This window comes from Sorex araneus, chromosome 3, assembly GCF_027595985.1.
Source record: "Sorex araneus isolate mSorAra2 chromosome 3, mSorAra2.pri, whole genome shotgun sequence".
NCBI classification, from domain to species: Eukaryota; Metazoa; Chordata; class Mammalia; order Eulipotyphla; family Soricidae; genus Sorex; species Sorex araneus.
Genome location: NC_073304.1, coordinates 78,911,396 through 78,936,705, shown reverse-complemented (window position 1 = coordinate 78,936,705; position 25,310 = coordinate 78,911,396). Strand labels below are relative to the sequence as shown.

The 25,310-nt window shown below is 41.9% G+C and overlaps 1 protein-coding gene across 6 annotated transcripts in view; it reads left to right on the top strand.

Moving 5' to 3' along the window:
• Window positions 1-25,310, top strand: part of RYR3 (ryanodine receptor 3) — a 605,205-nt gene that overhangs the window by 304,609 nt on the left and 275,286 nt on the right. For all 6 annotated transcript variants that reach the window (XM_055132600.1, XM_055132599.1, XM_055132596.1 and 3 more), the window contains exons 14-18: window positions 3,272-3,407; window positions 5,153-5,248; window positions 6,700-6,818; window positions 14,741-14,874; window positions 22,221-22,462. In XM_055132600.1, the coding sequence (XP_054988575.1) occupies window positions 3,272-3,407; window positions 5,153-5,248; window positions 6,700-6,818; window positions 14,741-14,874; window positions 22,221-22,462 (727 nt within the window). The remainder of the gene's footprint in view (window positions 1-3,271; window positions 3,408-5,152; window positions 5,249-6,699; window positions 6,819-14,740; window positions 14,875-22,220; window positions 22,463-25,310) is intronic.

Here is a 25,310-nt window from a genome sequence, read left to right as displayed (position 1 = left end):
CGTCAGCATTACCTAGATAACCTGTTTAAAAAACAAGTGCAAAAATGTTGAAGAGATGGCTCGAAGACCTCGGCACACATGCTTTGCATGCTTGAGACCCTGGTTCAATCCCTGGTACCACCTTGTCACCAGTCACTACCAGGCATGACCCCACCCAGCTCCCCCCTTGCCCCACGAATCTAAATATATATCATCATCATCATCATCATCATCATCATCATCATCATCATCATCATCATCATCATCATCATCACCATCCCATTGATTGTTGAATTTCTCAAGCGGTCTCAGTAACTTCTCCATTCTTCCTAGCCCTGAGATTTTAGAAGCCTCTCATTACTTGTCCTTCCCAATGGTGCTGCATTGGAAGCTCTCTCAGGGTCAGGGGAATGAGACCTATCATTGTTACTGGTTTTGGCATATGAATACACCACAGGGAGTTTGCGAGGCTCTCCCATGGGGGCAGGAAACTCTCAGTAGCTTGCCAGGTTCTCCCAAAGGGAGAACTAGGCAATAAGATGTCGCTTCCAGGAGCTTGGTTTTATAGTCTCTGGATGTTGGTCATTGGTGGGATTACATGACGCCAGGGGCAGTCTCTGGGTGTAACCGCCTAGCTACTGGGAAATCTGGGCAGAAGAGGCCCAGTCCCAATCCAAGCAGGCTTGGAGGTTTCAGCCCTGGGTCTCACACCCCTGGATTCCTCTGCCGATTTCTTCATGCGTGAGGCTCGTCCGGATGTGTGGAGAGGGGCCTTGAGCATGGCTATGTGCTAGGCTCTGGAGGTCTTCAGCCACAGGGACTCTGGTTGGGGCAGGGAGGGAAACTGAAACCCACTCTCTCCGAGGGGTCCCAGTGAAGACACCTGGGCTCAGGGGCAAGAGACTCTCTTGATAATATATATGCACACACACAGACATATACACATACCATACACACATATACAGATATTTAGGTTGTACTGTATCATAAATGTTCAAGAAATGGGACTGAAAGATAGAAAGGATGTTAAGGGTGTTAGGATTGATGCAGAGCATCTCAGTTACTAGCAATGGGGTCTGACTATCTGAGAAACACTATAGCTAGGTACTCAAGGTCTCCTGCTCAAGTTCTGACTCCATTCCTCCTTCTGTATGACCTTAGACATCACACATACCTTCTCCACACTTGGACATAATTATTTGGCACTACTAGGATACGGTCATGGCAAAAGTGGAGTAGTTCTGGATGTGGGTCCTTGAAGTATTACATGCAAAATAAAATTAGTATTATATGTAAAAAAGATTCCAGAAATTGATGATAGAACTCTTTTTCCTAATTTTTTTAAATTTAAGAACTGTGTTTTACAAAAATATTGATAGTTGAATTTTAGGCATATAGTATTTCAACACCAATCCCACCACCAATACCAGCTTCTCTCCACCAGTGTTCCCATATCCCCTCCCCACCTTAAACCACACCCCATCCCCACCTGTCAACTTGACAGGCACAATACAAAGTTTCTGTGGTTGCAGCTTTAGATCTCATATTCTCAGTTTTGTTGAGTCTGTGATGATAAAATTCTTAACATCTTTAAGTCGGTAGTTTTGGGTCCCCAGCATCCTCTGAAATCTTTGTCCACACTGGTTTCTTGCTGGCTCTCTCCCTCAGTGTCCCATGTCCTCCACTGGTCTGTTCCTCAACGTTCCACAATTCCATGGTTCCAGTGTTCCTCAATGCCTAATATTCCTTTCTCTCTTCTTTCTTTCTTTCTTTCTTTCTTTCTTTCTTTCTTTCTTTCTTTCTTTCTTTCTTTCTTTCTTTCTTTCTTTCTTTCTTTCCTTCCTTCCTTCCTTTATCTTCCTCCTCCTCCTTTTCTTCTTGTTCTTCTTCTTGTTCTTCTTCTTGTTCTTCTTCTTCTTCTTCTTCTTCTTCTTGTTCTTCTTCTTGTTCTTCTTCTTCTTCTTCTTCTTCTTCTTCTTCTTCTTCTTCTTCTCCTCCTCCTCCTCCTCCTCCTCCTCCTCCTCCTCCTCCTCCTCCTCCTCCTCCTCCTCCTCCTCTATCTCCTTCTTCTCCTCCTCCTCTCCATCCTCTCCTCCTCTTCTTCATCTTCATTTTTTGTTAACACTCTAGGCACTATGAATTATTTTGCTGTTAATGACAGGGATTCGTGCATATAACATTCTAGCATCACACCCTCCACCAGCATGTCCAGTTCCTTCCACCATTGTCTTAGAGCTCATAACTGCCCCCCACCAACCATGTGAGCTCTATTCTGTAGACTAGTTTTCAGGTGCCTGGTGCTATTTATTCTTGGTGGCCCCTGGTATGTTGATGATGCTCTATATTCTGCCTCTTGGATGAGAACTTCCTTCAGCCAGGATCAGGTGAAGGAATCGAAGGGAAGCCTCCATCCCTCCTGACAAAGGAAGAGGGTTTCAAATTCAGGTCCCTGTATTTAACTAGATTCCTGGTGTCCCTTCAACTCCCCCTTCCACTTCTACCATGACAGTTATATTCCACCCTCATTTGCTGGGCCAATGCTTGACCTTTGGGCATTTTCTAAGTTAGTGGTGTGGATTAGGGATTCACCTCTGCCCAGTGTTCCCACCTCAGTTGACTGTAGCACTGAGGACATTCTGTGTGTACCTTAGAAGCTTTTGAAACCCTGTGACATCACCTGCCTCCACATTACTAACACCTAGGCCTAGACATTTTTGCTGCTGGAATAATATTATAAATTTTGTGGAAAAGTAATTTAAAGTTCTCTGTTGGCCTGATTATCTTTAAATCCTATGGTTTGGTTTTTGCAGGGGGAGGGGAGGGGGAAGGAAGGAAGGGGGCAAGCATCTGAATGGAATTTCTTGAACTAACTTGAGATTACAGAGAAAAACATACACTCTCGCCAGGGCTGTTTCAGGGTGAGTCAGAATCATTTCACACCAGACGCGGAGCAGGCGTAAAGATTCATTCACGCTCCTTTATCCTCAATCTGTCCTTGGTTTGAGTTAAACACATGGGACATGCCCGTCAGAGAACACTGCTGACTCATTCTTGAAATGGATGCTATTTAGGTCCCAGAGGCATAAAAACCCGCATATTTTGTTGTTAGGCAAAATAAATAAATAAATAAATAAATACATAACCTGAACTGGCTCCTGGAAGAGCTGTTTGCGTATTAGTTTCCTCAGCTTTAGGGGTGGGGGGGGGCAAGGCGGAGGGAGGTCCTAGGAGGGGAAGGCCACTGAAGGCATTTCAACCTGAAGTGTTAACTTACTGCCCCCCTCCTTTGCAGGGAATGTTGGCTCTCGTATTAAATTGCATTGATCGCTTAAACGTCTACAACAGCGTCACACATTTTGCAGGGATTGCAAGGGAAGAAAGCAGCATGGCCTGGAAAGAAGTTCTGAGCCTCCTGTACAAATTACTGGGTGAGGACTCTCTCTGCACTGGGGGGTGTGTGGATTTCCAGGGTTGAACTATGAGGAGGTTTCTCACAGCAGCCCTAAGGAACCATATAGCCTCCTCCCTTTTAATGCTTTCTGGTAAGCCGGTGATCATAGCCCAACCATTCATTCTGGCAACTGGGGATAGCTTATTGTATGAGCAAGAAGTAAGTAGCATTTGGAGACAGAGAGTTCTCCTTTAGGCCAGAATTGCCCTGAGGTTGCCTTCTCAGAATCGTTGTTACTTGTCTATAAAATGAAGGAAAAAGGACTGGGGAGATAGCTGAAAAGGATTGAGCACATGACACCATACCATATAACTGCATGCCCCGTGTGCACATGCTTGGCACCCCTATGACTCTAGTGTCCTCTGAGTACTGCAGAACCCAAGCAGTACCCCATCCCTGGGCTTGGTCACTGAGCCATCAAGTGCTCACTGCCAGGTCAAGTATCACCAGGTAAGGCCTTCTATCCCCAAGGGCTGCTAAATGCCCTCCCAATAATACAAAGCAAAATGAGTCAGACTAGAACAAATTTATAGGGCCATCCATCTTTAGACTTCTGCAAAGCTGTCACCTGCACCTACAACCTGTAACCTGTGATTACAGAATTAACTTGTCCTTCCACTATTGCCTTTGTTGGCCTAGTCCTTTTTTTACATTTTGGTGCAAAGAAGGCAGTGACGTGAAGGCTTTCTTCTGCATAGCTGGTGACCTCCTAGTGTCTTCTGGTTTTACTTAGTGCCATGCCACCACCAGACCCGGGTCAGGAGCCTCTGGAAGAAAGTAGAACTCAGTATTGACCTGTGTAAGATGAAGGTATCAGCCGTTTCTACACAGAGATGAGGCAGCTTTATAGGCTCAGAAACCTTTGCCCCATTAGATATTCTGAGAAAGTTGAACAGGCTAGAGGGGTGCTCAGAGAAATCCAAATTGAATCCACTCTAGATAGAAACTTAGTCCAGAGTCACATTTATAGTATTTGCCTATGGAGATAAGGATACCTGGTCTGGGTGCGTGAAAAATCCAATGCTATCATATTCTCTCCCTTTGCAAAAGCATCCGCCAATGACTTTCAAACACAAGTTGACTTCAGACCTTCTGGTGATTTGACTGGAATCCAGATGCTTGACCCTTGATCCTAGAGTTTTCAATTGGTGGCTCTGAGATAAGACAGAGTTTGCACCACTAACAGGTTCTTGGTGACACTGACATTCCTGTCTCAGTATAGCGTTTTGGGAACTGCTGTCACAGACTGATGTGTTCCAGGTATCTTAGAATGTCACTTTTAAGCTAAAACAGTATTTCCAACTGTGTTTGTTAGATTCCCTTTGGCACTGAAAAGCAAATATTTATACTTAAGAATATGTTGTGAGAAATGGATTTCTTAAGCTAGTGACCAAACGGATATTGGTTTTTTTTCCCCCTTATTACTTCCCAGAGACCTGTTACTTTATGTGTATTGACTTCCTATTTCATGAAGACAGGGAATAAGCTATTGTCTTCCCACTGTCTGGCTCCCAGCAAGTAGACATTGTCTGATGTACGTTCTCTGGAAATAGTTGAGTGAATGCTGGATTTTCACCCTTCTCAATATAGGGACAGAAATTTTTCGGATGGTAAGGTACAGGAAAACTGTCACTCATTCCTTTTAGTTGCTTTGTAGGTAAAGTTCTAAGAGCTTTCCTACCCCTTTACCACCATAACCATTAAATATGTCCTTGCTTGCAGCTGCTCTCATTCGAGGAAATAGAAACAATTGTGCTCAGTTCTCCAATAACCTTGATTGGTTAATCAGCAAATTGGACAGACTCGAATCTTCCTCAGGTAAGAGCAGATCAGAAACATCACTGGAACACTTGATGAGCTTGTCCCTTCAGTTAACAAACAATGTTGAATCATGAGCAATTCCTTTTTTTTCCTACTAGATCACACTCTTCAAATAATTACTTCAGCAATAAGAAACAGTCAGAAATTTCTGGCACATCCCTGTCACTTGCTTTAATGACTCTAGCCCAGACATCAACAATCTCCCCATTTTTGTTTCATTTTTCACTTCTTTGTCTTCAAGTTTACCCCCTAGGTTCTTAAATTGCTCTCACTCAGGAGGACTGGCCTTCTTCTGACTGATGCTGGGACTTTTATTCTCTGGGTTGCTTAATCTTCTCTGGTTGTGAACCCTTTGGTTAGGACAGGGATGAGTATGAAGTGGATAAGAGGAAGTGGTGATCTTACCCCTCTCCTCAGCATCTGTCCTGTCCTATCATGCTCCCTTCTTGCTAAGACTAGAACTGAGCTAAAAGCATTGTTATTTAAAATGCCCATCCTGTGAGGCTCTGTGGGTCCATTGCTCAAGATGAGTGAATATGACAGGTAGAGTTCTCTCCACTCAACCTCCACCCTGCTTCCCCGGAAGTGGAAAAATGTTGAGGCCTCCTTTTCATTGTGTGATGGTGATAGGAACTTAGACAGATCAGGGAAGGGATCCCTGAGAACCAGCCACCTACAGTTGTCTTCAAGTCCCTTTATTTTCTTCAGTGACTCCTCCAGCCAGGTTACATTTCAGGGCAATTTATGTAAATCTAAATAAAAGCAAAATCAAGAGGCACTTTCTCCTTCTACCTCTTGGGGTAAAAAAAGAGGAAAAATGTGAAATATTGGCCAACTACATCCCATGCTGGTACCCTTGTGTATGCCTGGCCAAAGCAACATAGGAAGCATTTCTTATATATCTGCTTAATATGGAAAACCATCCGGTGTGTGAGGTAAAGGAGGGGAAGACTAATTGTCTTTATTTACTGAGCTATTAGTTTGATTGATACCTAAAATTAAAATAATGTCTGGGGTGGTTCCTAGGAAAATTCTGATTCAAGGAACACTCAAGGATTTTCTAAATTACTTTAATGGCCTGTAGCATTAATAGTAAATGGCATCTGGTTTTCTGTCTATTTTTAAATATAGAATTGCTTGGTTTTTATCACATCAAGAATTCTGCTTTACAGCTGTTCCTCTATCATTTTGCCATAGAACAATAATGTCTTTGTCCAGGGACAGGTAGGTGGGGTTTGTGCTGAATGGAACTCCACTCTCAATGACAGTCTGTTTGCCCCCAGAGGCTCCTGGAGTCTACCAGAGCTGGCAGCATCATTCTTCTGGCTGGAAATATTTAATGGATTTTTTAATCGTATTTTTCCCCCTTGGGACGGTTAATTCACTCTTGGGATTTGAAATTATGTACAGTTCGATTCCAACTGATTTTTTTTGTGGCTTCCCTGTAGGTATCTTGGAAGTTTTGCACTGTATTCTGATTGAAAGCCCAGAAGCCTTAAATCTAATTGCAGAGGGTCACATCAAGTCCATCATCTCCCTGTTGGACAAGCATGGGCGGAATCACAAGGTAGGGAATTGAATCAAGAACCCAAACTGTGACTGATTTGACATGGCTTTTCCCTCCGTGCTGCTTACTAATCAGTGTATGGTATCTAGATCATGAGAGCTACTATTTCTCTTTTCTTTTTTCTTTTTGGACCACATTCGGTGATGCACAGGATTTACTCCTGGCTCATGCACTCAGGAATTACTTCTGGCGGTGCCCAGGGGACCATATGGGATGTTGGGAATCGAACCCGGGTCGGCCGCGTGCAAGGCAAATGCCTTACCTGTTGGGCTGTCGCTCCAGCCCCGAGAGCTACTATTTCTTGGCTTTGATTGTTAAAATAAAGCAAAAATACCTTGGAGAAATGAGGGAGTGAAGGAGCATTCCTTGCCTAGAAACTGAAGAGCTCATTAGATTTTGAATGTTCTCCCTCAGCTTCCACTAGCTTCCTCAGACTGGCTCACCGTCATCATTTGACCTTACCACACTTAACTACACTCCATACAGAGCTACTTGCTCTCACACTAGGTAATAAAGTAACTAATACCAAACTTTATAAAGAAGATGTACAGAAATCAAACTAAGAACATGCATGGAAATCAATCAAATGTATAAAAGTACTGTCAACATATTTATTACCAAATGGACTCATAGTTACCATGAATCCAACCAGAAAGAAGTAAATGAATCTTTCTGACAAAGTCTGAGGACTAAAGCCACATGTGTCTTACATAAAAAACAGGTACATGACTTGGTGCCTCAGTTATGTCTCTAAGGTTGAGATGATACCACCTCACAAAAAGAATAAAATATCAAATTTTTGAGATAGACATTTCAGGCTCTCATTTTGCAGAATTGGATAGCACTGACACAATGATCTGCTACAAAGGTCTATTAAAATGCATTTGTTTGGTTTTTTTTTTCCTGACCCTTGAACATCTGCTCCTTCGCAACTTAGTGAGCAGGCAGGTACTCCAAGGTTGAGAGGGCTTATTTCAAGAGCAGATGGCATGATTGGACATAAGGGACAGCAGCTGGGCTCCTGCAGAGTGGTGATAATTCAGCTTGGTGACTGGCCCTCTCTGATTACCATCATTTGGGGGCATTACACATTTGAGACACGTCTCAGGGGGTCCAGGAGAACAAGCCTCTGCAGCATTAGCTGGAGGATATATATCATTCCAGGATGTGAAAAAAGCCATGGTCTTTAGCATCTGTGAAATTGCTTGGCAAAGCAAAGAAAGATCTATGTAGGGTCTATAATTGCTTTCCCAAATGTAGTAAATCAAAAGTAGGCATGAGACTCCCAATTCCATTCAACTTCTCCATGTTCAAACATGTTCTTTCCTGCCTACAAAGTGTAATAAGGGTAACTGATGTATACCTAGATAACATGGAGTGCAAGCCATCAGCTACAAACAGATGTCAAGAGGAGCCCTTAACAGAAAGGTTTCTTATGTCATTGTTCCCCAAGATTCTTTAAGATCTTGATGTGCTTACTTAATAATTTTGTTGTGGCTTATTTCAAACAAAAGGCACAAAGCACCTAATGATGTGTCACCTAAATGTGTTGCCTGGTGACAAGTTTATCATCATTGTTTTTCATTGTCATCAAAGTAATATGGTTTCAATAGTGTTAACATTTACACTTTTATTGCACAAAATTATTGTATCTCCACCATCACCAAATTCCCCAAACCCTCTATTGTTGTACTCATACTGATTCTAGTGGCAGAGTCTCTTGGCCCCGTGCCTGGCTATCTTCACTGGAGTCCCTGGGGGGAGGAGGGGTTGGGTTGAGTTTCTCTCCCCGCCCCGAGCAGAGCCCTGGCAGCCAAAGACCTCCGGAACTCTCTAACAGTCATGCTCAAGGCCCTTCTCCACACGTTTGGACAAGCCTCACACATGAAGGAACTAGCAGAGGAACCCAGGTGTGTGGGACCCGGGGGTGAAATCTCCAAGCCTGCTCGGATCAGGATAGGCCTCTTCTTCCTCCACCCAGACCCCCCATTTTCCAGTAGCTTGGCAGTCACACCTACAAACTGTCCCCTTCGCCATGTAATCCCATCAACAACCAAGATCCAAAGACTATAAAACAATGCTCTTATAGCCTAGTTCTCCCTCTCAGAGAACCTGGCAAGGTACCTAGAGCATCCTGCCCACATGGCAGAGCCTGGCAAGCTCTCCATGGCATATTTGATATGCCAAATACAGTAACAATGATGGGTCTCATTCTTCTTATCCAGAAAGAGCCTTCAGTGCTGCACCACTGGGAAGAACGAGTAAATAGAGGCTGCTAAAATCTCAGGGCTAGGACAAATGGAGATGTTACTGGTGCCCTCTCGAGAAAATTGATGATCAATGGGATGACAGTGATACAGTGATACTGCTTCTAGTTTGCCTCTTCCTTCCCTACCTCTAGTCCCCTACATGCAGCACTTGGTAAGCCTCAGTTCTGTAGTCAAATTCAAGGGCTTGTTACTGTTAGATACTGTCTATACCCAGGCTTTGCTATTCTCTTACCACATATGAGTAAGATCATTCATCATTTATTCAGTTTTGACTCACTTTGCTAAATACAGTGCCATCAGAATAATATAAATTGAAAGATTACTTATCACTGAGTAGTATTCTGTTGTGTATATATCACAACTTCTTTGCCTACTCTTCTGTTATTGGACATTGTATTTCCATATGTGGGCTATTATAAATATTACTTTAGTGAGCATAGGTGTAAATACATCTTTTCAAGTTAATGTTATTTTGTTCTTGAGATAGATGCTAAAGAGTGGAATCACTGGGTCATATATGAAAGGCTTATTATTACTCCACCCAATTCACAGTTGAGAAAACTGAGGCCTAGGAATTTGGTTCAAATGATGCTTCTTCCAAGAAGCTTTTGCTGACTCTAGCTGAAGGTGGTATCTTCTCCTGAAATAGTAGAATCTGTAGTCTGTTGTGTGTTAGAGCCTGGAAGCCTTTCCAAGTTGTTATTTCCACATGCACTTTTTTCTCACAATGGCAAATTCTGTCCTGAACAGGCATCATTTTTGTAATGTTAATAGTACCAAACTTGCATGTTATATGCAGACATTTCATACATTTCTGTTTAGGGTATAGTAAGTAAGTAAAAGACAAATGACTGAATGGAGTCAGACATCCCCTGTGTCTCATATGGATGGAAGGAGATTCACAGATATGAACCATATCCCTCTCATTCAATAGATAATTTAAGTTGGGGCTGGAGCGATAACACAGCGGGTAGGGCGTTTGCCTTGCACATGGCCAACCCGGGTTCAAATCCCAGCATCTCATATAGTCCCCTGAGCACCGCCAAGGGTAATTCCTGAGTGCAGAGCCAGGAGTAACCCCTGTGCATCACCAGGTGTGACACAAAATACAAAAAAAAATAGATAACTTAAGTGGCCAGAAGCAAACTTGCTATGTTAGTAGCACTGATTTTTTTTTGTTGTATAGTAAAATGAACAATTCTGTTTAGTTTGGGGGCCATACCCAGCAGTGCTCAAGGGGCTATTTGTGGCTCAAGAGTGACACTTACCAGTGATCATGGGACAGAGATGTGCAGTACCAGGGATTTGAACTAGGTTTGTCACATACGAGCAAGCTTTCTAACCCCTTTGACTATCTCTCCAGCCCCCAAATAAATAATTCTTAAGAATTAGAACAGTCACTCTAATTTTTCCATGGAGACAATTTTCTAGTGATAAAAATAAAATATGCCCTATTTACTTGCTTCCTAACCTATTTTTCTCCAAATCTGCCTGATGTTGTCACAGATAAATGTTTTTATTACTTCTTTGTTTCACAAGGATTTTGAGTCACAATGAGAAAAATACGTGGCAAAATAATAATGTCATTGTCCCTGCAAAAGTATAAACCAGAAGTGAAGGGCAATCCTAGGTTGAAAAGAAGATAGGTGAGCAAGTTATTAATTCTGCACAGTTACTACAATAGCTCCATACAATTGACTCTGATCTCCTGGGCAGCCAAGATAATAGAAAAATATTCCCCACCACCCAGTTCTCAACCACAACCACAGGGAGAACAAAATCTGTTCCTCAAAGGCTATAAAGCATTCACTTTTCCAATATAGGGCTTGATGAAAAAAATTCAGAATAAGTACAGCTACCATTTTACTAACTTGTTTTTATAACCCAAAGTGAGGACAAAGTGAAATAGAAAAGTCAAGTGTTCTTTCCATGGATATATAGTTGAAAGGGTATTCCCACTATTGTCCATGTTTGGAGTAGAGTTAAATCATAACAAAAGCAAAATTGAGAAGGTCATGAAGGATATATAGAATCACTGTTGAGATTGACCCCAGTCAGAAAGAAATCAACTGCACCAAATCTGTCAGGAACATTCTCCAAGTGGTCCAGGGAAGAAGTGAAAAGAGCCAAACTCTATAACCAGTGGCCTGAGATTTCCGTGGAAAATCAAGTTTGCTTCTGTCATAGTTCAAGTCATGTCAGGGAGAGGTCGTTGTAAGGTCCCTCAGATACAGGTTCCTCATCTCCACTCCTCAGTCACAAAAGACAGGACATCACAGACTGTGACATGCTTAAGAATTTCAACAGGATCCTATGAAAAATGAAGGCTTTGATCTGGAAAGTTGGGGAACAGAGGCAGCTGGCAGGTGTTCTGAGCTTGTTTCTAGTTGGTTCCTCAGTGATCCCAGAGCTACTAGGTCTCAGTGGGAGTAAGGAGACCTTGGAGCTCCATCCTCCCTTGAATCACTTCAGCTGGCAGAAGAAAGTTCACAGAGCACCATGTTAGAGGGCTGTAGGGCAAGCCTGCAAGCAGCTTTCACTGCATTCAGCTACTTTCCACTGGCCAGCGTTTAGTCAAGTGACCCTCCATCACTGTGGGGAAGCTGGGCAATGTAGTTTCAGTGCATGCTCTGGACTATATAGTACAGTGGGCAGGGCAATTGCCTGGCTCATGGCTTAATCCTTGGCACCACATATGGTCCTCCAAGTCCCTCAGAAATGATCCTTGAGCACAGTCAGGAATGAACCCTGAGCACCTCCAGGTGTAACTCCCCGATCCCCACTCCTACAACCCCTGCCCAAAACAAAAAACAAACAGACAAACTACCAAGAAAAGAAGGAATCTGGTGACCAATCAGCAGTGCCTGTTCTTGCCTCTGGGTCACTGTGTACAGATGACATCCAGGCACTCAGCTGGAGGACTGGCCCTGGATGCACAGCCTTAAGTCTTAAGAAAACATACTAGATGTCTTTATAAAAGAAAACTTGCCTCCATCTACCCCAAAGAAGCAATGTCTGCTCAAACAACACCTAGAATAATGGAAGCACTAATTCTTTCAGACATCTATTTATAGGTAGGTTTACTCCATTGGGATCTGTGCCCTTCACAGTCTTTATTTCTCTTTGCTGTTCCTATTGTACATGGCTCAAGCACTGCTTTCTTTCTGGCTATGATATGGAGCTTCTTGCAGTCCTCACTGGAAGGCAAAATGGAGCAAATGTATAATGGGCTAGATGATAAGTATTTAGTTTTTTGGCCTATTCTTAGGATGAGAAATTATCCTCCATATTTCCAGTTCCATGGTTGATATATTTCATGGAGTGGTAATGATAGGAATCCTCCGTAGACCTACATTTGCAGTTCTTCTCTGCTTATCTCATAGCTGCTTTGCATTCATCTGGTATGAAATTGGCATTCAGAGAGCCAAGTGGAAAGTTGGCAGGTGAGAGTCATGAATAAAGATGCCATCCACAACCTGAAGACATCCAACCCCCACTAAGCCATGAGTCTGCGGTGGCAACTTTGAAAGGCGAAAATGTGGCTGCCCCTCCCTGTCTATACAGCCTACTCCCGCCCTTGATTTATCATATAAATCAACTCTTATTTGCACATTCCTCCCTGTAGGAGAAATGAGTGGTTCCTGGCCCAGCACAGATTGCTCTGCTAGGATAAAAACACAAATCTGAATGAAAGAGGGGATGCAGCACAGTGAAATAAAAGAGACCAGAGGCAGTGGAGAGGGCCAGGGACTCTTTCAACTTGTCAGGCAACTGATAAACCTCGAGGAACAACTTAATGATGGTTCTTAGAGATTTAGGGGCCACTTGGGCTCTGGAAGGCTCTCTGCACTTTTTATACTTCCATAGGAAGGAATGGAGCAGAAAAATCTTTTGAATACTGGCATCCAAGTATACAAGAGCATCTAAATAAGTTTTGACAATGTCATAGCAAGAAACTCCAATATAAGAATCAGTCCTACCATTACTCCTCCCCACATGAGAATTCCCAAGTTGGTTACATCCAGAGATTTATCCAAATAGAAATTCAAGTGTTTTTCATGAAAGGCTGCAGGACCTACTGGTTTTGGCGCAAAGGGAATTCAAGGGGGAGGCGGGAGCTTCTGGGGACACTCAGCATAGCTACCCCTCTCCCCTATTCACATGCCTTTCCAGGAGAGAATGCTGCCCTCTGATGCCCCAGAGGCTTATCTGGCACTTATCCTCGCTCTTAGTGGGAGGGTAATATAAAGTCTTAAGGGCTAAGACACCTACTTGAACAGAACAGGGGCCGCAGGTGATATAAACAGAGTTTAGAGAGAAGGGGCACCAGACTGAGACAGATAACATAGAAGGAAACCGAACTTTCACTTTCTCAAGAAGTGACCAGCTCTGGGGCATCGCTCAGGTTTGCTGAGAGAGCTTAGGCTTCCCTGACCAGAACAAGTCCTTTTGTCAGTGGGAAATCTATACAACTAGTGGGTTCTTATCTATAAGCACAGGAATAATCACCCACAACAGAGTTGGGGCACATAAAAGTTAATTCCTGGGGCTGGAGCGATAGCACAGCAGGTAGAGCGTTTGCCTTGCACACAGCCAATGCGTGTTTGATTCCAAGCATCTCGTATGGTCCCCTGAGCACCACCAAGAGTAATTCCTAAGTACAAAGCCAGGAGTAACCTCTGAGCATTGCCAGGCATGACCCAAAAAGAAAAAAAGAAAGCTGATTCCTTTTTTTAAGTGAACACTTGAGTGGGAAATTCCAAGCCAGAGTGCAGCAACTTTTGTTTGCGAAGATGGTAGCCCTTCAGTGGGTTTTTTATAGTTTTCTAATTCTAGGTCCAGGCTGTGATGTGGGTCTCAGTTCAGCATCTTGTCCTGAAAAGCAAGGTTCTATCAGACTTGCAGGGGAAGGAGGGAACTTGGGGATGAAAGGCCGGCAGAAACTGGAAAGATGATTAGAATGTGAAATTCTTTGTTACTTTTCCTGCCCTGTGGGCCCGGGGAAAATAGGGTTTCAAAAATCTTCATTAGTTTCTACCCTGTGGCATCCCTGTGAATGATTCTATCTGGTGCTGTGGTTCAGCAGAAGTCACTGTCTTACCCCAAAAAAATTTTTTTGCAGTCACGTTGTTCACCACCTATCAAGTCATCAAAGATTTACTGACATCCTGATAAATGACAGAGTATTTAACAATAATAATAATAATAATGATGATAATAATAACATGGGGCTGGAGCAATAGCACAGTGGGTAGACGTTTGCCTTGCGCGCGGCCAACCTGTGTTCGATTCTTCGTCCCTCTTGGAGATCCCAACAAGCTCCCAAGAATATCTTGCCCGCACAGCAGAGCCTGGCAAGTTCCCTGTGGTGTATTCAATATGCCAAAAACAGTAACATGTCTCACAATGGAGATGTTACAGGTGCCCACTCGAGCAAATCTATGAACAATGGGATGACAATGCTACAGTGAAATAACATGAGGCACTGCTTCTTTTCTCCAAGACTTCCTGTACTAACATTAACATGTACACCTTTGCCCAGGCCCCACCCCCTGCCCAAGATATACTTCCTTCCATTGTGTGACACACACATCAGGTGCTGCCCACCAGATCCTGCAGTCCTAAGTTGTGAATGGGTATGTCCTGCTGCAGGTTCTGGATGTGCTGTGTTCCCTGTGCTTGTGCAATGGGGTTGCTGTGAGAGCCAACCAGAATCTCATCTGTGACAACTTGTTGCCCCGGCGAAACCTGCTTCTGCAGACACGGCTGATTAATGATGTGACCAGGTAAGACCACCACTGCTCTACCAGCCCACCATATCTCCAGCAGGAAAGGAAGAGGCTAATCTCAATGCTGGACTTCCACCCCTCCTTTCCATGTGAGGCCGATAGTTGAGACAGGACCAGGCAGTTGCATACTACCTCAGGGCCTGTCCTCGAACCCCACTAAGCAGTTCTCAAATTTTCCACCCAAGGGTAGAGGGGTATATACCACTTAAGGACTGAAAAATTTGACTTGAAGTAGACTCTCATGCTATATATCTTATTTTTATAGTTCAAACAGCATGATTACAATAGTCACTGTCACTGTCATCCTGTTGCTCATCTGTTTGCTTGAGCAGGCACCAGTAAGGTCTCCACTTTGAAACTTGTTGTTACTGTTTTTGGCATACAGAATACATCATGGGTAGCTTGCCAGGCTCTGTCATTCAGGTGAGATACTCTTGGTAGCTTGCTGGGCTCTCGAGAGGGGAGAAGTAATCAATAGTATTAACATTTAGAGTTTTGATGTTTATAGTTACTGCATTTCTCGCCAACACTAATTTGGCCCAAGACCCTCCACAATTGCCCTTGAATTGCGTCTAATCTGTCTCTTCCTTTCCCTCTGTCACCTCCCCTATCCTTGGTAATTGCTGTTTTGTAATACAAGGCCAAGAGTTTGCCATCATTTAATATTCACTGCCCTTTTAATATTTCTCTATATACAACAGATGAGTGAAATCATCTGGTATTTGGACTTTCTCTGACTTATTTTACTTAATATAATGCCCTTTAGTTAAGTTCAAGTTACAGCAAAGTGCAATATTTCATCTTTTCTTATTGCTGCATACTATTCCATTATACGTATATATTTATGTATGTATATATGTTTGTGTGTGTATATATATACCACATATATACAAATACTAAACTTCTTTATACATTCATTTGTAATTGGATATTTAGATTGTTTCCATTTCCTGGCTACTGTAGTGACTAAAAACAGCATATATTTTCCAAATAGATGTTTTTCTTGTTCTTGCACTAATGTTGAGAAGTGAATCACTTTTTCAAAGATAGAGCTTCAGTCGAAGCTCTATTTGAGAAAACTCTATACTTTTTTTCATAATGACCGAACCAGGCATTTCCAACAATAGCTAAAGAGAGTTTCTTTTAAGTACAGTCAGCCAGCATTGGTTGTTTCCAGTTCTTTTGATACAAGCCATTCTTACTGGTGTATTATGTACAGATATTTTCTCCCACTCAATGGTGTATTTATTCAGTTCAAGTATCTTTTGTTTCACTAAAAAAGCATTTTCTTTTTTTATTTAACAGTGGCCTCAAATCATTGAAAGTATCGCTGAGGTCCATATTCTAGGGTGTTCGTCCTGTGTTTTCTTCAATGTACTTTCTGAATTCCTATCTAATACTGAGATCTTAATCCACTTTTATTTAACTTTTTTCTATAGTGAGAGAGAAAGATCCAGTTTTGATTTTTTGCATCTGTTCAATTTCCCCAGCGCCATTTGTTGAAGAGACATTCCTTACTTCACTTTATGCACCCAATTCACTTATCATATATGAACTGTTCATAAATCTGAGAGTTCATCACTAGGTTACCAATTCTATTCTATTGATTTCAGAGTCTATCTTGATTCTAGTAGCATAGTTTTATTTATTGCTTTATAGTATAATTTAAAGTCAAGAATTGCTATGCCTCCTATCTTTTTTCTCAGTTATGTTGGCTATTCAGAGAGTTTCATGATTCCATACAAATTTCAGTAGAGTTTGTTATGATTCGTCAAAGAATGTCATCAGACTTTTAATGGGGATTGCGTTGAGTATATATAATGCTTTGGGTATTGTGGTAATTTTTACCACGTCACTTTTCTGTTTCCTACTGTCCTCTTCTATTTCTTTCAATAGTGACATCGTTTTTCATGTTTAAGTTTTTCACATCCTTTAGGTTGATTTCTAGATACTTGATGTTTTGAGACACTATTTCAAATGATTCTTTCTTCTTTAATTCTCTCCTATTTCATTACTTGCATATAGAAATTCAACATATCAATTACGTATTAATTTTATAGCCTCCTACTCTACTGCATTTGCTTTTGTTTGTAAATGGATTTAGTGGTCTCTGTTGTATACAGATATATTTCCATTCTCTTTTTGCTTATAGAATTTCATTTAAGCAATCTTATGTGACTTTTATATTCCCTTAATATTTGAGATTTGCTTCTCTCTTGCTGCCTTAAAGAAGAGTCTCTTTAAGGCAGTGTCTCTGATTTTGTCTCTCTCTGTCTCTATTTCTCTCTCTCTCTTTCTCTCCCCACACCTTCATTTTGAGTATATTGTGTCTTGGTGGTGTTCTTTTGAGGTTATGATGTTTCATGACACTCTTTGGATCTACTGAATCAGTGTACAAATTCAAATCTCCTCAAATACTATCTCTATCACTAGCCTTTCTTTCTTTTCCTTTTCCCCTTCCTCTGGAATTCCTATAATTTAGAGGTTCTTCCTCCTGCATGTTGTCACATAAATGTCTCAAATTTTCTTCATTCTTTTAAAATCTATTACCTCTTGTTTATTGATGATTTGTTCCTTTTTCTTCACGTTGTTTATTGGGTTTTTCACTTGTATTCTGCTACTTTGTCCTGCTACTATATTCATTAGTTCCTTCATTTATTTTTGAATGAGTTCTTTCACCTTTTTAATTAATCTTTCTCTGAGTTTATTGAATATCTCTTCTAATATTTTTTAGTTCAGTAAACATTAAGAGAATTTGTTCTGAAGTTATCCTCAGGTAGCACTGAAGGTTCCAGTGTTACTTAAGACTTTCCTGGGCTTCTGATCCTATCCACTTATATGGCTGAATTCCTTTCTTTTTTTTTCTCTTTTTTGTTTTGTTTTACTTTTAGCTATTCCTGGTACTTCATGGGAGTGAAGGGTGGAGTTCTGTATTCCAGGAAGTCATGTTCACAGTATCAGGCTAGTTCATATGACTACTATTGATTATGGGCAGTGACTTCTGCCCTGTAAGAATTTCTTAAATTATTGAAAAATAGTACTGATGGGGGTTGGAGTGATAGCACAGCAGTAGGGCATTCGCCTTTCACATGGTCAACCCGTGTTTGATTCCTCCGCCTCTCTTGGAGAGCCCGGCAAGCTACCTAGAGTATCTCACCCGCACGGCAGAGCCTGTCAAGCTACTCATGGCGTATTGGATATGCAAAAAATAGTAACAATAAGTCTCACAATGAGAGACATTACTGGTGCCCACTCGAGCAAATCGATGAGCAATGGGATGACAGTGACAGTGACAGTGACAGTACTGATGCCTATTGCTCTGATTTGTGTGCACCTGAATGCCAAGAGCAACTGTGTGACACCCTATAGTTGTTATGGCTCCAAGACCTAGCTGACCTGAGCTCTTGCGCAGGGCTCATAGTTGCTGGTATATTCAGTTGATGTGACATCACAGTCCAATTGATTTGGGCAGCAACTAGTGATTGTGTTTCTGTGTACCCAGTCACAGCTGTTCAGCAAGCTGATCATCGTTGCTGCAGAGAAAGTTTCCATTTGTCAATACCAGTTTAGGGATGGCTGCTCAAACCATGGCCTTATGGCAGGGCTCATTTCCAGGGTGACTGCTTTTTATTCCAACCTCTGGGAAGGCAGTTCCCCATATCTTTCTCCAGAACAGCTGTTCCTAGCTGTGGCCAGAGGGGGACTGCATTCTGTCTGTTCTGGGTGCTGCCCATTCCAAATCTTTATTTCTTTTTCTCTTTTAAGTAGTTTTCTCACTTTTTTGTTTTTATTTTATTGAATCACCATCAGATACAGTTACAAAGCATTTATGATTAGGTTTCAGTCATACAATGTTCTAATACCCATGTTGTCCCTCCACCAGTGTGTTTCCCACCACCAATGTCCCCAGTATCTCTCCCCACTCCCCTTTCCCCAGCCTGCCTCTATGGCAGGCACTTTTCTTTTTTGTCTATCCTTCTCTTCTTTTGGACAGTCTTATGGTTTGCAATACAAATACTGAGAGGTCATCATAGTTGATCCTTTACCTACTTTCACATCTCCCACCCAGAGCAATGCTTTCCAACCATCATTGTCATAACGGTCTCTTCTCTATTCCAGCTGCCCTCTCTCCAGCCCTTGAAGCAGGCTTCCTAACATGGACTAATCCTCCTGGCCCTTGTTTCTACTGACCTTCAGTGTTAGTCTCATACTATTGTTTTTTACATCCAAATCTTTCTGATACTGTGAGTGAAGGCACAAAACAGCCTTTCTTGATCCTTTGGGCTCAGAATCCACCAACTTAGATCTGGTCTACCTACTTTGGGGGCACTTTCTTTGGCTCTGAACTGGATCCTTGCTGCAGGGTTATCAGATTATGTGATATCTGGAAACTGAATCCTGGGACTGAAACTGTTAACCAGTCAAGAGGCCCCAGGTATCCAATGCTTGTGGGGTTGGGGTCAAGACTATAAATGTTTTGGGGTCGAACTGTGGTTCTGACTCCTGCTGGGCAGAGCTCCCCTCCAGAATAGCTGCTCCCAGCTGAGACAAGTATGGCTTTACCACCCTTTTGCTGCATTTAACAAGTTTTGAGATTCTATAACTCATGAGTTCAGTAGAAAACTGAGTCCTATGAAATGCCTAAGCCTGTGGGGTTGGGCAGGACTGCATCAGCCCAGGGAACAAGCCTGTGGGGTACAGCCAAGACTACAGATCTGTTGCATATGTGTCATAGGGAGTGGCTGCTCCTTGCTCCTTTAAGATCAACAACTCTCTGTGTTGGGCTTGATAATGACCTTAAGTCCGCTTCTGATTTCATTAGTGTCTGCATAAAATGGTTGCTTTTAGGTTTTTTTGTTCTCAGCTCCTTCCTTCCCTAGCCTGGGCTTTTCAATATGGTACCAACTTGCCAGTCCCTTTCAGTCTCTGCTTCTCCTCCTCTTCCACCCCAAGGAAAGCTCTGCTTAGCTCTGAATGCCTGCAGTTCCACATTGTATTGACTTGAGTCTCCCTGGAATTATGACTGTTTTCTTCAACAAATCTTAGCAAGACTCTGCTTCTTTTTTTATGTTTTATGAGTGACAACTGGCTCTGCACTCAGGAATCACCATTGTGGGGCTTGGGGAACCCAATGGAATGTCAGATATTAAACTGAGATTGGCTGCATGTAAAACAAGTGTCCTACTCTCTTTACTATTGCTGCAGCCTGCTCTGTTCACTTTTTATGAGTTCTTTTGTGTTCATTTATTTGTTTGTTTTGTTTGTTGATGTGGGCCACACCCACTAGTTCTCAAGGTTTACTCCTGGCTTTGCATTTAGGAATAAGTCCTGGCTATGTTTGGGAGACCATATGGGATACCAAGGATCAAACTTGGATTGGCTGGATTAAGCTAAGCACACTACCTGCTGTATTGTCTCTGGCCCCTACTTTTCATGAGTTCATGAGTTCTTTTTGTTGAAGATATAGAAGCATTCACAGAACTGCTCCTTGGGGTCATCTTGGTTTCCTCCCATCTAATTTTCCCATGCCAATTTTATTTTTTAGTTTTACTTAAGCACCATGATTTACAATGCTGTTAGTAATAGGATCTCATACACAGACTGTTCCAGAACCACACACACCCTCCACCAATATGTCCACTTCCTTCCATCATTATCTCATCTGCTCCTCCCCCAGTTCATCCACTATCCTCTCCTCCAACGTGGTTATATATTTTAAATACGAATGCAAACCTTGTGCCTTCTTTGTAACACATATTAATTTTTATAAACCCTCTTCTTTCTAAATACATTTTAACAAAATGACTGCCCATTGCTAATACTGAGTTTTCTTGTGACCTCTAGCAAATGTCCATTTACCCCAGGATTATCAGTGAAGGTCAGTGTGAAGGGTATAGACCCAAGCAGAACCCTAACCTGCTGGTCCATACATGTGGCCATATATGAGACATTTGAATAAATCTCTTCAGCAGCTTTCTTCCTTGGGCCACTTCCTTTAAAAAGTGTGGAGCATCCCACAAACCTCAGCTTCCACAGGGATTTTTCTCTCAATATCGTGTTTTCCAAACCTACCCAGAAGAGAACACGGTCCAGATAGGTAAATCTCTAAATGTGTCCAGCCAGAAATACTTCAAGTGGTTTGTTGAATATATCAAAACCTCTAACCCCTAATGGGTTTGCCTAATATTAACTTCTTTCCCATCCCCAATATTTTATGGCATTTTGGTTCATTTTATTTTTGCTTTGCTGAAGTATAATTGACACATTAAATTGAAAAGACATCCAAATGTACAAGGTGATGAATATATACATATGCATTGTGAAAGAATTCACGCAATGAATGCATTCTATTCACATATTTTACCTTTTTCCAATGAGAATATTTCAATTTTACTCTTAGCAAATTTCACTTCTATAATGCAGTGTTATCAATTATTATATTATGTTATTAAGTTATACTCTCGTACTTTATTCATCTTAGGGATTTTCCCCTTTCCCAATCCCTCCCTATTCTGCCCCAAACCCTGCAGTCTACATTTTACTGTTTCTATGAATTATCTTTTTTTCATTTTTAGATTCTACATGGGCTGGAGTGATAGCCTAGTGGCTAGGGCGTTTGCCTTGCATGCTGCCGACCCGGGTTCGATTCTTCCATCCCTCTCAGAGAACCCTGCAAGCTACCGAGTGTATCTCGATCACATGGCAGAGCCTGGCAAGCTACCCGTGGCATACTCAATATGCCAAAAACAGTAACAATGAGTCTCAATATGGAGATGTTACTGGTGCCTGCTCGAGCAAATTGATGAGCAATGGAATGACAGTGACAGTGACAGATTCTATATACCAAATGTGTCTTCCTGAGGCTTATGTCTCAGAGTGAGCTTCTTAATGTTTCCCAGAGGCCGTTGTTCCTAATAATGCTTGGGCAAAAAAACTGTGGTGGTGAAAATAGGTTTTTTAAAGTCACTTACCAGAAAAAAATGGATCTTGAGTCATTTTTTTAGCTTAAAAGAGGATTGGTAAATCATACAACTCTATATTACATTTTCAGCATCTTTACCCACAATGGGCACTCCATAGCTGTTATTGCCTTGAATGGAATGTTTAAGGACACATCCTTGATGCCTGTAATGAAATTGATGTTGTCTTGACAACCTCCCACTAAGAACTTAATCAAATGTCAAAATCTCGAATTTTGTCTACTTTAGAGCACTAGGAAAACCACCAATTGGCTCTTGCTGTTTGTATTTGGGCATGGGAGGGCAGAACCTGTTGTCTGGTTCTACTTGCTTTCTGAGTTCTGATGAGTCTGTAGATGCCACCTGTGCCATCTTTAATTTCAGTATCCGGCCAAACATCTTTTTGGGAGTGGCTGAGGGCTCGGCACAGTACAGGAAATGGTACTTCGAGCTGATTATCGACCAAGTGGACTCCTTCCTGACAGCAGAACCCACACATCTGCGAGTGGGCTGGGCCTCCTCCTCAGGCTACGCTCCCTACCCTGGTGGTGGAGAAGGATGGGGAGGCAATGGTGTTGGTGATGACCTGTACTCCTACGGTTTTGACGGACTTCACCTTTGGTCAGGTGAGTACCTTGCTCTCACCGTTTCCTCATTTATTAGGCTTGATTGAGTCTCAAATTATTCAAGTTGAAACGGTCACTCTCTGTTGAAATGATCCAGTTAAGTGGGAAGGGCTTCAGATCTGAAGTGAATCATTGCTTTTAAATCCTGCTCTAACCCTTCTAGCTCCGTGATCTAGTGCAGATCACTTAACTTATTGAACTCTGTGTCTATATCTGCTCCATCCTGATGCAGACAATCGTAGGGATTATATGGACAAATAGTGAAAGAGAAAGAAAACTGGCATTTATTTACTTAGCAATGAGCTACACGCCTTTCGTACACTTTGCCTTTCGGATGTGGAAACTGGAGGCACAAAAGTTTTTAAGTATTTTAGTCACAGTCATACTGACTATGGGTCCAGTTTAGACTACAAAGACATCACCTTGTCAGTGCAGCATATTGCTTCCTGAATCACTTTATAAAGTACCTGGATCTATACTCAACCTACAAAGATGATAATTTCTTAATATCTCAAACTTCCATTTTTTAAGATAAACATTGATGCTTTCCCTCAGCTTGCCCATGGCTTGTGCTAGTAAAGATTGACTTCTGTGTGGATGAAAATGCAAAAGAAATCTTGGGTTTTCACACCAAAAGAGAGCTCTACCTCTGTTATCTCCTGTCCACAGAATATCTGACCCATATCTTTTGCCAAACTATAATTGGAGACATTATATTCCTTCTAGCAATTCCTTATGTAAGCATTGTGCTGCCTCTTTCTTAAGGAACCATGACACTCTTTCTTAAACCCCTTATTAGGAAAATGTTTGTCTCTACAGCGCAAACCCATGTACTTCCTCTTGTAACAGGAAACACTAAAACCTATCACATGTATCACATTTAGCTTCCAGGCCAAACTTGCTTTCTCAGGTCCTGGTGAAATATATATATATACACACACATGCACACACACACATATATTTATATTTACATTTGTATATGTATGAATATTGGCATACTGTCTAAATATTGTTTTTTGCTTTTTGGGTCACACTCAGTGATGCACAAGGGTTACTCCTGGTTCATACACTCAAGAACTACTCCTGGCGGTGCTCAGGGGACCATATGTAAGGCTGGGAATCGAACCCAGGTCAGCCACGTGCAAGACAAATGCCCTACCCGCTGTGCTATCGCTCCAGCCCTGCTGTCTAAATATTTTAACTCAGTTTAACATTTAAGAACTGTTAGGAGTAGTATGAATTTTTTACATATTTCTATATTATTTGTACTAAGATATGTTCATGTTTTGCATTTCTCAGGGATGGCATAATTCAAGCAAAAGCAGAAGGAAAATGACAGGTTAATGGGTTGGAGTAAAGCCTTCTTGTTTCTTTCTAATCGCAACTCAACCAGCACTCATTCCATCTTCATGGGAGTTGGGGAGAAGATCTCCTTTTGTAGCTCTTAGAGTGACTCAGTGTGAACTCATTGAGTCTCTGGCCATACAGTGAGAGATGTTAGTTTAAGTCAGCATCTCATAAAGCTCTCTCTAGCTTCAGGAAGATTTGGGAAGAATGTTATTATGTTGATATGCATTCTCATCAGCTGGGTTTGATAGCATTGAACCTACCAGGGGAAAAACAGGATTCCCTCAGGAAAGTCAGTGGTTCTCCTGTCTGTTGATTGCAACTCATCACCATCAACCAAGCACATTCCCCGAATCTCAGACCACCCCTGAAGACAGTTTTGTGTGGGGACTGGATTTTAAGACTCTGGGATGGAGTCAATTGGACCAACCTTTCAAATAGAAACTAATCATTCTAAAAGGAAATGTTCACTCAGTTGTTTCCAGATTCTGCAGCACTGCATGGGGGCACTTAGTGTATTTCTTTGGAAAATGTGTGGAAGGAATGCATCAATGACTCAGAATGCAAAGAGCCCACTCGTTGAGCATCCCAAAAGGCTGCCTTCTGGCATAGAACTTGAGCATCTGCCTAACAATAGATCATTCCAGGAGTGCACAGTACGCCCCTCTTCCCTCTGGCCCTGCCTCCTCTGAAGACTAGGAAAGTTGATTTGCCTAACCCACACTCATCACGAACAAAGGCTCTTAAGAGTAGAGATAGGGAAAGAACATTTATTCAGCTTTCCAGAAGCTTATGTTGGCCCCTGATCATTAACAAAACTAAGTAATCTCATTCAATACAAGTAAATCCAGGGAATTTTACTCTTATGTGCTCAGCATCTGATGCGAGATGGGGTAACTATAGCATAGCAGATTCATACTTAAGCTCATGAGAATACAGTGTTTCCTTGGATGTGGGCATCATTCTGAATTCTCTCATCTATTCACAGGAAACACAGGTCTTACTAAAGACATTGCACATAAATATTTCAGGTGGGCTTCAGCTAACAAAAGTGAATTTCTGTTAATCACACCCACCCGTACAAAAATACTATAGTGAATTCAAGACTATCTGATGAGAGAGTAATAGTCCAGTGAAGAAATGCAATGGGAATGACACTCTGACATACTGCATAAGAATAAGGGTGGCTAGGGGGAGATACTGGAAACTCATCCTAGCAATTTTTCTCCTTTTGCTTGAGATGAAAATGTCCTTATCTATTAACTTTAAACATATCCATGTTCATAAATTAAGCCATTGTCTCAAACTGGTCTTTAAAGCACTTGGAAAGAATTGTCTTGCTCCTAATGCTTTGTAAATGGAAAGAGTCAAGAAGGAGCAGCCTGCCTTTGGAATTTTGCCTGGGTTTGTATCCCTGCTCTTCCTCTTAATCATTTTTTGACATTGGGACAGTTACTTAACCGCTCAGAAACTTGGTTTCTTCCAATAAAATGAAGAGAAT